General features: G+C 34.6%; 1 protein-coding gene across 15 annotated transcripts in view; it reads left to right on the forward strand.

Annotated features, from left to right (window-relative positions):
- The window catches only part of ANK2 (ankyrin 2), a 323,704-nt gene that overhangs the window by 143,987 nt on the left and 166,959 nt on the right, over positions 1-12,758 (forward strand). For 4 of the 15 annotated variants that reach the window (XM_058193677.1, XM_058193687.1, XM_058193707.1 and 1 more), the window contains exon 1: positions 9,740-9,877. The exons of the other annotated variants lie outside the window; for them this stretch is intronic. In XM_058193677.1, coding sequence (XP_058049660.1) covers positions 9,755-9,877 — 123 coding nt within the window. In that variant the 5' untranslated portion in view covers positions 9,740-9,754. Of the gene's footprint in view, positions 1-9,739; positions 9,878-12,758 lie in introns of those variants that run through there. 15 annotated transcript variants of the gene reach the window in all.

The following is a 12,758-nucleotide window of genomic DNA, read 5'->3' on the forward strand; positions in this document are numbered from 1 at the left end:
TATTACAGTTATTAATTAATATTTATTACTTCAATATCTCCCAGTAGCAATCCTCTTTTGAGCCTAAAATATTGGGCCTTTATTCTATCTGCCCATAGCACTTGCTAAGTATTGTTTCTCCAGCAGGGGGCTACAAATTACTATTAATTTTCTTGGGCATAAGAATACATTTCTTTCTTTTTTTGAAGCCACCCTGCAATCAGAAACGAAGTGAAAGGATTTAATATGTGGAACCTAGACTGAAATACTCAGTGAATGTATGAATACATTTATTAAAATTGGCAGAGTCAATCTTTTGGGATTACTATTTTTGAACAGTAATCTATGAAGAAGGATAATATTGATAACTTTTGTTTCTTTTTGCAGGAATTAACAACATCTGCTTTTCCATCAATACTAATATATTCTGTTGCTGCATTAGATTAAAAATAAATTCAGACCTTGAGTTTTACGTTAGTGCTGTCCATGGTGCTGGTTTTTTCAAGTCATTTGAAAAGAAATCAAAGTGTTCACTTCATTACATTTATAGTATAGCATATCATATTGTGTGTGTGTTTGTATGTGTGTTACATATGGGAATCTATGTGAAACAAAATAAAAATCATAAGGTGATAAACTCAATAAAATGTGCTGCTTACAGTATTTAATAAATCTGTATAATTTTCCAGGAAACATTTTTTTTGAGAAGTAAGTTTGCTGAAAAATTAATAATAGTTCTATTCTTATTCATGGTTATTCTTCAAAATTAATAGGCTAAATATATACCTTAATATCTTATATTCAATTGCTAATGTATAAAAAATAGGGTAGATAGAATGGGGCACATACTTACTACATAGTTAATTTACTCCAGTATTTCTATTCAATTTTAGTGTGATAATATTAATGGGATGGAAATACAATAATTAAGGGTAAAATTGATTTGGGCTCAGAGTCTTGCAGGCAGAAGAGTTGAATAACATCTGTTTCAATTCACAGAATTGATCTACAATGTGACCTGCTTTTAGAAGACAAATAAAATGATTTACTTATTACTGAAGATGTTAAGAATATGTTTGGAGACTCAGAAGAAAGCCAATAAAAAAAACTTAAAATTGTTATTTCTGAAGAAATGGGATTTGAGACAGAACCAATAAAACTGGTTTGAAATAAGTTTCAGATATAGTGAACGCTTAAATATCATTTTCTACTGCATGGGAATAAAATATTGTGAGCTTTGTCACTGATTTTACTTAAGGAATCCAATTTGCAATCTACTCCAACTCAGCAAATACAGGTTTTCTTTCTATGCATTTAAAATCATGAAAGTATTAAGGATCATTTTGAGTTTTCATACTTAGAGGCTGAAGAATTAACTGAATAGAATACACTGGTGGAACCTGTAGCAGCTGACCCAGAACACAAATTAAGGTCCCAAGCTGAACAACCTGTCAGAAAGTATGAAGTAGTAGCAAAGAAAGTCATGGTTTCTACTAGAAAGGAAGAAGAAAATTAGTTAAACTGGTAGTCAAACCTTAAAGGGATAAAGACTCTTTGTGGAAGACAAAATTCTATCATTCACTTCCCAAAGCTCCATAGTTGTGCTTGTGAGCTATGTGAATTTTTTATCTGATTTGTGAATTATAAATATTGACTATTAGATCCTTAATTCTATCATTTGTTTCTTCAGAACTTTTTGGAAAAGTAATCTCTAATAGCTTTGTTTTCTGCAACAAATGTTATGTCTGAAGTGTGTTTTATACTATTTGAACTAGTGATTTAAATCTACAATAAACATTTTGAGTTTGTAGCAAAATTTGGTTGTACGTATAATTGGCAGAATAGAACAGTAAGCCGTACATGTTGAGAGAGGTCATGTATATTAGCACTTTTTTTTATTCCCCTCTAAACATTGAAGGAAACAGTCAGCAATGTCAAATCTTCTCTGCCTGGAGGCTACCAATTTAGTTAAGTAGTTTTTAGGAAAAGAACACACATAATAATGGATTTGAGAATGATTCTTCCAAATTGCTTTTTTTCCCTCTTTAGCTTCTTGTTTAAGATTAGTAAATTCAAGAACCACTTTTATTACAATGTGTTTGGATAAGATCTTCCTTCCTCCCTCCCTCCCTCCCTCCCTCATCTAACTCTGCAAAGTGACTCTGGGGAGCTTACATTTATAATTAAAATATTAAATGGAGACAAGTAGCAAAAGGTAAGATCAGTACAATGGTAGCATCTTTTCTGTTAATCCACCAGCCATGGACTGGGTGTTTTGTTAATATGATTTATTGGGTTAGGGATTTTCTGTCTTCACTGTGAGTTGCATTGTGCACTGTGAGTTGCACTGAGGGAGCTCAACCAATCTCATTGTACATATGTTGTGCACTGACAATAAAGATTTGAAATTGAATCTCCAGCATAGAGGACCTCTGTCAGAGTCCAAGGCCAACTTGAAGAGCCATGTTTTAATGCCCTCCCAGAAGACCAAGGGTGGGAAAAAACTTACTATTTAGGATGTAGCAATTATTCTTCCTACTCTTAGAGAATCTGAAGAGCCTGTCATTATGGAAAGTTTAGAAAGTAACATTGTGGAAACCAAAAGCAAAACAGATGATGTCACTTCACAGCATGCCCCAAAAAATTAGATTCACAATATTTTTCAGTAGAATATGTACTGGACCAACAAAAATATGTATTTCTTTTAAGACTGATAAAACCTACTTCTTTACAAAGCACAGACTTTAGATATAGACTTTGCTGCCATTAGATGTGATGGCCAATGGACACTACTTTAGATGGTTCTTAAAGTGACTGAACAAATCCACAGAAGCTGTGCTTTCAATGGCTGTTAGTCTGGATGGATGGGTATTTTTGAATTAAATATAGCATATGTTAAATACCTGGAAAGTTCCATTAGGAGAGGCAGTTTGGTGTAGTGCTTAGGGTACTGACCTAGAAATAGGATACTGTAAATTCTAGTTCTACATTAGGTATGAAAAACAGCTGGCTGACTTTGGGCCATCTCTTTCTCTCAGACTCACTGGTTGCATTGTGGGATAAATAGTAGAATGGAAGGAATATTGCCACTTTAAGTTGTATGTGGGGGGAAAATGGGATAAAAATATAACAAAAAACCTATCTGCCATGTTCAAACTTTTGATCTTTGTGAAAACATCTGTTGACCATATGTGACACAGAATGCTGGACTAGGTGACTTAACTTCATTCAGCTGTGCTTTTTTGGTTCTTAATTGTTCCTTTTCTATGTAATTATTTATTTACAATAAATGAGATGTTTAGCAAGAGTTCTACAGATCCAGAACACAGTTCTCATGTATTTGACCTACTTAAGATATCTAGAATATAGCAAACATGTATTTTCTAAGGGCAGGAGAAACTCAACTATAGGATACAGATGGTCTTTGCTTATTGTTCAGCAACCATCAGCACTGAATGAGGACACTTATGATTGGTTCTGGAAGTTGTGGCTATCACAACAACCATATCAAAACAATTAGAATGCTTGACAACCAGTGTTCAGTTAAAACAGTCAATTGCCATTTTCAACTTTCACTGCCAAGTAAAGTCAATGGTAAAGACAGCGGCAAGTTGCAGTCATGTGACATTGAACTTAATAGCAATGTGTGATTCACTTAACAACTGAAACTGATGGTATAAGTCAGCATGGTACATGATTTTTTTCACTTTACAACTGCACTGCTTGGCAATGAAGCTGCCAGTCCCAATTATGGTTGTTAATTGAAGACTATTTGAATATACCTAAGGTGTTAGAAAGATGAACCTAGAATCAGAATATCCTTGAAGGAATTCTGTTGCACTTCATCTTTTCTTTCCACAACTAGTTGCAATAAGCCAATATCAGAAGAGGCATATTTTCTTCTGATCTTCTGTTCTTTTGAGCTCACTGTGCATCTGCTTCCTCTCCCACTCACCTCCTACATGCCATTTGTACAAGAATTTCAGCTCCACAGTGCACTCAAACCAGAGAGAAATAGTTAGAAAGGGGAAAAATGCTCTTCAAAATTACATTTCTTTTTTCCCCCTGACAGGATGTTGAATATCTGGTCTTCTGACTTATAGCTACTTATCTCCTTAATTCCTGTGAGGCAGCAGTCATTGGACAATGACTGTCCACTTCTTGATGTACTTTGATAAAATAAGTCCTGTTTTTTTCCAGCATAATGTAGAGCATCTTAAAACCAATATTATCCAAAGCTTACGATCTTGTTTTCAATTATATTCGCTTGCTTGTGATGGGCTATCTAGTTTTTTTCCCCAAAACAAAACTACTATAACCACAACTCTGCAGCAGTTGTTAATAGGAAAGTTAAATTATATCTAGTTTGCATAGCTTTCAATATGCATTGGGTGTAGTTCAGTGATGCATAAAATGTAGCTTAAGTCCCTTATTTGGACTCATAATATTGTTTTAGTGGTCTCCTACTGCATAATGGAGCTCAACTTTTGTTTCCCAAACATACAAACAAATAAACAAACAAACAAACTTTTAGAATGTTTAAGGTCAAAATGAGTATTTTGAACCTTGTAGTTGTTCAAAGTATCTATTTAACCTTTTAAACCCATAAATTCCCTTTCCAAAACAGTCTGGATACTATAAATATGTCTCTTGAAGTACTCCTTAAACTGATGGAAGGTAGATGTTCTTATTTGCACAATGACTTGATTTTAAAAGCATTTAGATTTGTGTGCCCATATAATACTTTAGTACTTTAACACTACCAATAAAGCAAGAACTGCTAAAGTGCTAATCCAGCATAATCTCCCAGAACTAATTAATATTACATGAACTGTAGACAAATTACCAGAATGGTTATGGTACACAGTGATTATCAACCCAATTCCTAATGAGTCTGAGAACTAAGCTTCACTTAAGTTCAGTGATACAAAATTCCAATCAAGGAAACTGAAATGGGTTTTTCTACTCAGTTAAATCTTTCTTGGCAATAGTCGCTATATTTTCCAACTGCTGCTGCCCACAAGCTGGGATGGAAAATTTCCCAGGCCTACTGTGGAATCTCAGGTGATCTTCTGCATGAAAATAATGTATATTTGCTGAGCAATAGTTTAGTAGGGCCTTCTCCTTCCAGAGAATGTTCCGAGCACAGCTAATACACTTTCAAAATTAGCATAAAAATAAACATAGCTAACCCACTCATAAAAATAATTATTAAAAGTCTGTGACTAACACCACCACAATAAACAGTAAATTCATGTTTTTTAATACTTCTGGAATCTAGATCTAGAAGAAGGAAGAACCTTCGCTCTATAACAGTTAACCCTACATTTGTCTCAGAGTCTCAAAAACTCATTAGGACGTTGTTATAAATCATGGAATGATCTGGCACATACAGTATTATCTCTTCTTAAAAACCATCTTCTTATTTCAATTGGGATGTAATGATTTTCTGAGCTCTTCTGCTGCAATTCGTTATCATTGTTACTTTTTTTGGAAGAAGAAATGAATATATATATACATATATATATTTGTTTTCTGGATTTTCTCCCGTGTAAAATTGGAAGTGTCTTGGCGACGTTTCGACGAAGTCTCATTCGTCATCTTCAGGCTTCAGCTTCGTGCTTCTGCTTTGCTCCCAGAAGCACAAAGGTGAAGCCTGAAGATGACGAATGAGACTTCGTCGAAACGTTGCCAAGACACTTCCAATTTTACGCGGGAGAAAACCCGAATAACCAAAGACCTATATACAAACACCCGCGAAAACCTCAGAAAACAAATATATATATATATGTGTGTGTGTGTGTGTGTGTGTGTGTGTGTGTGTGTGTGTGTGTATGTATGTATGTATGTGTATGAGAAAAAGGACTTTATGGAAGGCAAATCTAAGAGCCATTAATTTTCACACTGTCATGGCATATACTATATGTTATTTGATTCTGCATACCACAGTGCATGATGGAAAAATTGATTTATGCCAGAAAAAATGTGATTCTGGAAGGGCTCAGCTGGTGCAAGTAGAAGATGCTACGAGATATGATATTATGATATGATTTAGGAACTGAAGGAAAAAAAAATATGTACTAATGAAAACATAAAGAACAAACGACTTGGTATATGCAAACTGATAATTAGTAATGACAATTAAACATCCTAGTGATGACACAACTCCAGTTGAATTGGTGAGAAATGGAAAGAAAGGCTTTGAAAGATAGATATGATTATATGTTACCTGCTTACATTAATACAGCCTGCCTTTCATGAATATATGAATATTTTTTCTAACTATGGAACCCAGAAGAATCAGATATACTAGTGTTCTTCATTGGCTATTTATCTTTCTCTGATAGAATTTCTAACTTTTTCTCTTATTTGGGTAATGAAATGTATTTGCATTGATAATTCTAGTGAAGGTATCCCATCATACCTATGAACTTCTGAACAATTGCGCTTTATTAAAACATCCAGCTCTGTTTTAGTTAAGTCATTAGCTTAATAGTTTGCCAGACATTGTTAGGTGTGGTTTTTTTTGAAGTTGACTGTTAACATATTATTAACACATGTACCTTATGGTCATAAACATACAGAAGAACAACCATAAACGTACAGATGAAAAAAAACCCAACAAAGAATAAAAAACAAAGTCCAGGGGTGAAATTCAGCAGGTTCTGATAGATTCTGGAGAACCGGTAGCAAAAATTTTGAGTAGTTCAGAGAACCAGCAAATACCACCCCTGGCTGGCCCCAGAGTGGGATGGGAATGGAGATTTTGCAGTATCCTTCCCCTGCCACACCCACCAAGCCACACCATGCCCACCAAGCCATGCCTACAGAACCAGTAGTAAAAAAAATTAAATTTGAATTCTGACAAAATCCCCAAATTTTGTGTTTCTGTTTCCTAAAGTTTTGTAACAGATTAAATTAGTAAAAAAAGATTAAAAGATTTCAATATTAATTTAGCAAAGTTTAGAAAGTTTATTTAGTACTTGACAGCATTCATACAAATTGCCAACTCTGGCTGCAAATGTAGAGTATTAGAATAATAGGCTTTTTTGAAACATAAATTTAAAAAAAGATACGTTTGCAAGATAGCTGGATAGAGAAAGTACCTTCAACATGACTTTGCTTTTTATACTCTCTCTGTTTCAATATTTGCTTAACTGTTCATATCTAATAAATAGCTGGTACTAATAGGCAATAATTTTTCATAAAGAGCATAATAGGCATCATAGTAATATGTCATCACCAGCATCATTTCATCTGGATTATAATCTTGTATCAAACATTTCTCTGTCTCTATGTCTATATTTTTTATTTCCAGAAATAAATTTGCATAACTGAAATATTCCTCAAATGTTTGTAGAATATCTTTTAAAAAGTCTTTTCTGTCTCTGATCTCTGCCTATTTAAAATTAAACTATTTATTTATTGGTGGATAAACATCTTGATTTCCACTGTTATGATATCATCAAGGTACCAAAGTCAGAGTTACGATAAGGAATATAGGATACTTTCTGTCAAATTAGCTTTTAGCTTCTTTCAGGAATCCAAAGTATTTCATTAATCTATGACTTGTTTTGGAGATATTCTGTATTAGTGATTCACTAACACTTATCTAAATTAAACTGTAAATGACTACTACTACTGACACGAAATCCCCATGGGTCTTTTAATTTAGAAAGGAGGTTCCATAAATCCTGTGTCCAAACCCCACATGATTAATTGTGGGAATACTCTTTTTATTTTTAAATCTAAATCAGAGCAGGGAATGGAAAGGAAGGCTTAAGGTTTCACTAGTATTGTGCAGAAAGTCTCACTGCTCTGGTGATTTGAGGGATAAAATAACTGTCTACTTCCTGAGTGACAAGGAATGGAGGATATTTGGCTGATAACCTGCACTTTTGGTGAACAGATACACTCGCCACTGGCACTCTGGAGAACATAATCTTTATCTTAGTGGAACTTCCCTTCATTTCCCATATCTGTGTTTTGCTTTCTAAAGCAGTGTTCTCAATTTCAGTACCTTTAAAGAAGTATGGACTTCAACTCCCAGAATTCCCCGGGCTGCATGCTGGCTGAGGAATTCTGGTTGAAATCCATACGCTTTAAATTTGCTGAGGTTGAGAAATACTAATCTAAAGGCTATTTAATCTCCTTTCCAAATGCTTTGCTGACCCTAATAATTAGAAAGTAATGACACAGAAAAATCTCTTCCATATAAATTAAATATTGGTTTACATCCTAGTGACAATATCAATTCAATTCTATTTAAACATGGAAAATAGCTTTTAAAATATAGTACTTTGAACGTTATTTTAAGATGTATAATTTCTCTCTTGGAGCACTGACATTGGATAGTTTTAATAATATACTGTAAAATAATTTCATCATTCATGTACACTTTAGATGGGTTTAATCAGTTATTATCAGCAGCTGTCTGATCAATTTTCCATCAATCTGTTTAGGTACACCTAGAAAGCAACAGCTCTGCAATTTCAAAGTACTTGAGATAGCAAATTATATTTTGGAATGTCATCTTGCTATTTTGCTAGGCCACTTTTCAGCTATAGGTTTTGCTATCGAAGAGATCTAAAATTTAGTTACTGTAAGTTACTGTATATGAAAACACTGAGGGAGAGACAATTATAGTTTGATAAGAGACACTTTTTTATTTTTGTTAAATTCCTTTTACTGCCATTCTGCTTTTTTATTCCTAACCTAAGCATTTCTCAATTTTGACAGTCTTCAGCTACGTATAATATAATGCAAGTAAAGATACTCTATGCTTTATTATCCTTCCCCCTTAGAGTCCAGCTGAGTAGCATAATAGAAGATTATGCTCCCTGGTGTTTTTTTTTTGCTTAAGTCCCTTCCCCAAGCAGAAGTAGGCTGGCTGTTTAACGCAGTTCCCTCAGTGCAGCCTCTTGTGGAATTGAAAATGACACAATAAGGATCCAACTGTTCCCAGACCTCCTCCCTCCCCTTCTTTAGCTCCAGCACAGATTTAGCCAGAAAGCTGCTTTTTGCAGACAGAACTGACTGCAGCTGGTCTGCTCTGAATGTAGCAGTACTGGCCTCTTTTAATAACTTCTTTGCTTTAGGGTGGAGGGATAGCTCTGGTAGAAACATGGAAGGGGAAAAAAACGGAGTGGTGGCTTGTGTAGCTTGTCATCCGCTTCAGCAGAGACATTTGCAGCAGTAGCAGCGAGTAATTAAGTCAGACTGCACCATTTTCTTCTCACCCTGTAAGAGGGTGGTGGCAGCAGCAGCAGCAGCAGCAGCAGCAGGGAGCTGTCCACCCCCATCTACCCACGGACCCACCCACTTCCAGCGGATGTACAGAGGTGGGTTTATCTTCGCTTTCCTCTGAGAGGCATAGTCCATCTGGAGGAATCCCAATAGAGCTTTTCAATGTGAAGAGACTCTTCTATATTGGATGGATTTTTATTTTCACCTGTCAGAGAAATTTTCAGATGCTTCATGCTTGCTGCAGGGAATTCTTCCTTTGCCACTGTGTGCATATTCTGTGTTCATGCAAGGAGATCACAAGAGACTCTTAATTCAGGGTATCATGCTGAATTATGGATGCTGCAGAGGCTAGAGCACAGCTGTGACCTATCACAGACAGCTTGAGGAGGAGGAGGAGGAGGAGAGAAGAGGGTTGCCCAGTGAATATCTGGCTCCCAGCATTACCTCGGCAGTGTCCTTGTAAGATAAACAAACCTTGGATATCTGGGTACAGGAACGGAGACTTCCAAGCTGATATCCCTTTTCCAAAATGGCTCATGCCGCGGCTTCTATCAAAAAAGTTCGGGAGGCAGAAATTGATGAAAAGGAGAAGGAAAAAGAAAAGGAGAGGAAAAGGCAGAGGAGAATATCTAGAGAAAATCGGAAGCGCAAGGTATGACCAAACACCATTTCCCCATCATGTCCCTTTATTGTACTGCATAGTACAGGATACCTTCAGCAAGATAATAACACCATTTCTGTTATTTCGTTCCAGAATGTCTGCATGCCTTTGCTTTTCAGAAATCATTCTATGCTTTCGGTAGTCTTGCTGCACTGAGATCAGCGCAGATGTGTAAATAAAGCTAGTGACACTAATACATTTTTTTTTCCTTTATCTTCAAACCAACCAAGTCTGGTTGGATCATTTTTAAGGCAGGTATTTCTTAGGCCTGACCTAAAATTGTTTACTGGCAGGCAGAAAGGGACTTCACGCTCCATTTAATCAGGTTAGGTTTTGAGGTTTGTGGCACTGTTTCTTCTATTTCGTATTCTTTGCTTCAAATAGCATGCAGTTTCACATCAAACCCTGTAAACAAACTTAAGTTCTTATGCTTGCAGTGATGATATAAATGTGCTATTAGGTTTTGATATTCTAGATATATCCACTCTTTGTATATTCCTAAATTTCTTAACCCAGGCATGGGAAAATGATCTATACTGTATTTTTTGTTTAAACTAAATTCAGTTGAAAATAAAATTTGGCCTTATTCTCACTTACAAGTCAACCATTCCTGGATTATTTCTTTTTGAAGCATTGTAATTCAACTGATTTTGAATTGTGATTAGCACAAGGAAACAATTGACACTTGATTTGTATTTTTTAAAAAGTAAACACACTCACAAATATCAGCCAAATACTAACAAGTTGTTCATTTTGCCGATTAACAAAAGTTAGCTGTATAACTATTTCATATATTGAATGAGAAAATGATAATTCTGAGCATATTCAGGAAGTACTTCTGAAATTATATTGCTTAGAGACATTTCACATAGAGAATATATGTTATTGGGCCTAGAGATTTTAAAAATGTATAGTCACAGGTACCAATCACACAAGTGTTTTTAATTCTGTATTTCATTAGCTAAGTAATACAAACTGGATCTTCCCATAGGCTTGTTGAAATAGATATGAGCGTTTATTCCATCTCATTCTGTTTATTTTGCACAAATCATATAATTTCATATGGAAAAAGCAATTTTTTATATGTGAACCATTAATATATAGGAAATACCTGCCTATTTTAATTCTCCTTTACTAATACAATATCTTTTGTACAAGTTATTTGTATTCTGTAACACTTCATAGCAAACTGCACACACATTCTATCATCTATACTATGCTTAAGGTCAAATAAATATGTCCAGTCATGCTTCATTTTAATTTACAGGTCTTTTCACAAATTACTAGAATTACTCTTCCTGCTGTTTTTCTTTAATATATGCCTGGTCTGTTTATCATTTTCTTATATTGGCATTGTGAAATGAATTAATGAATTAAAGTTAATGCTTTTTTCTTAAACTACCAATTTATTATGTTGCTAAATACCTTTGTGGTACTTGAAGTGATATGTCCAACTCTTTAAAAGCTTTGTTTAATTGAGTTGCAATAGAATTTTCTATAGCATAATATGAATATCATTTCAAGTACAGCCACAGCTTGATACTCCCAGACAGATTGTGTTCAGTATCCTAATTCTTCAAACAGAATGCTACCAAAATCATAATTCTTTGGTTGTGATTTTCTTTCAACCAACAGATATACTAAAACATAGAGCACATGAATAGAGCTCAAAAATGCATATAGGTTATACTCAAGGATTGGATATCTTGTGGTGATAAGATATTGTACATCTCAGCTTTTTAAAATTAGTTTTAAATGTGATGCTAGGTTTTTAATTAAATTGGATATAATTAAATCAGTATCTTTTGATATTTCCTTTTTATACACTGCTCTACAGCCTTGATTAGAACCAGAGACACATAGAACTGGCCACAAATTACTAATATAGTCGTCACAGAAGATGGAATTATCAGGATGTTCTGGTATAAGAATAGGCCAATGTTGCTCAGAATATTCAAGGAAAATATTACAGTTGCTTGTTTTGTTCCATTTCATATTCTGCCATCAATTTCCCTATGCCTGTCCTTTACTGTAGCAATACAGTATTACATAAATAGGTACCTTAGCTGTACAGTACATTTGCTTTCTAATAAGGTGAATTTGATTTATATTTATTGGGGGTTTTTTCCTTACAGAAGTATATATTAATGAAAGCACATGAATGATAATTGCTAGAATAGTACATATGTTGTATATGTAGTTAAAAGTTGTAAACGTTGGGGAAAACAGGAAGTGTTTTCAAATATTGGAATGAGAAATGGTCTTTCTTTGAAGGCTTCTTTTTTAACTTTGGAAAAAGATACAAACTTCCTAGATAGATATTTACACACATAAATGTGAGTTTAAGTCTGAGAAACTGGATGTGAAATACCATCATGCACAGAGAAAACAGTATGGTGTATCATTTTGTTCTGGCCACCAAAGAGTGAAGTTTTGTCTGAGTGATTCATATAAACACTGGGGTTGTAACTCTTCTAAAAAGTTCATATTGAAGGAAGGAGGATGCAGGAAGTGCATAATCCTAAAATTTATGGAGCAAATGGGCATGTGTAGAAATGTGTGATTAGATTGACACAGGTATTGAATCCTATATGATCTTACTGCATGTCTGAACCTGATCATTACATTTGTAAACCAAGATTTACCTCTTTATACAATAGCAAAACCAATAAATCATGACTTAGTACAAAAATTATAAGAAACATGTATAAAACAGAGAAGTTGAATAACGATGTAAAATGATATATGATGTGATTAATGAAATAATATTCACAATGTTAGGAGATGGATCAATTTCAGTGATTGAATTTGGAACTCACTGGCCTATTTGTAAACTAAGATTGAGATGGCTCTCCAGTTGAGCTTTGATCAG

The sequence above is a fragment of the Ahaetulla prasina genome, chromosome 8 (assembly GCF_028640845.1).
Source record: "Ahaetulla prasina isolate Xishuangbanna chromosome 8, ASM2864084v1, whole genome shotgun sequence".
Taxonomy (NCBI): Eukaryota; Metazoa; Chordata; class Lepidosauria; order Squamata; family Colubridae; genus Ahaetulla; species Ahaetulla prasina.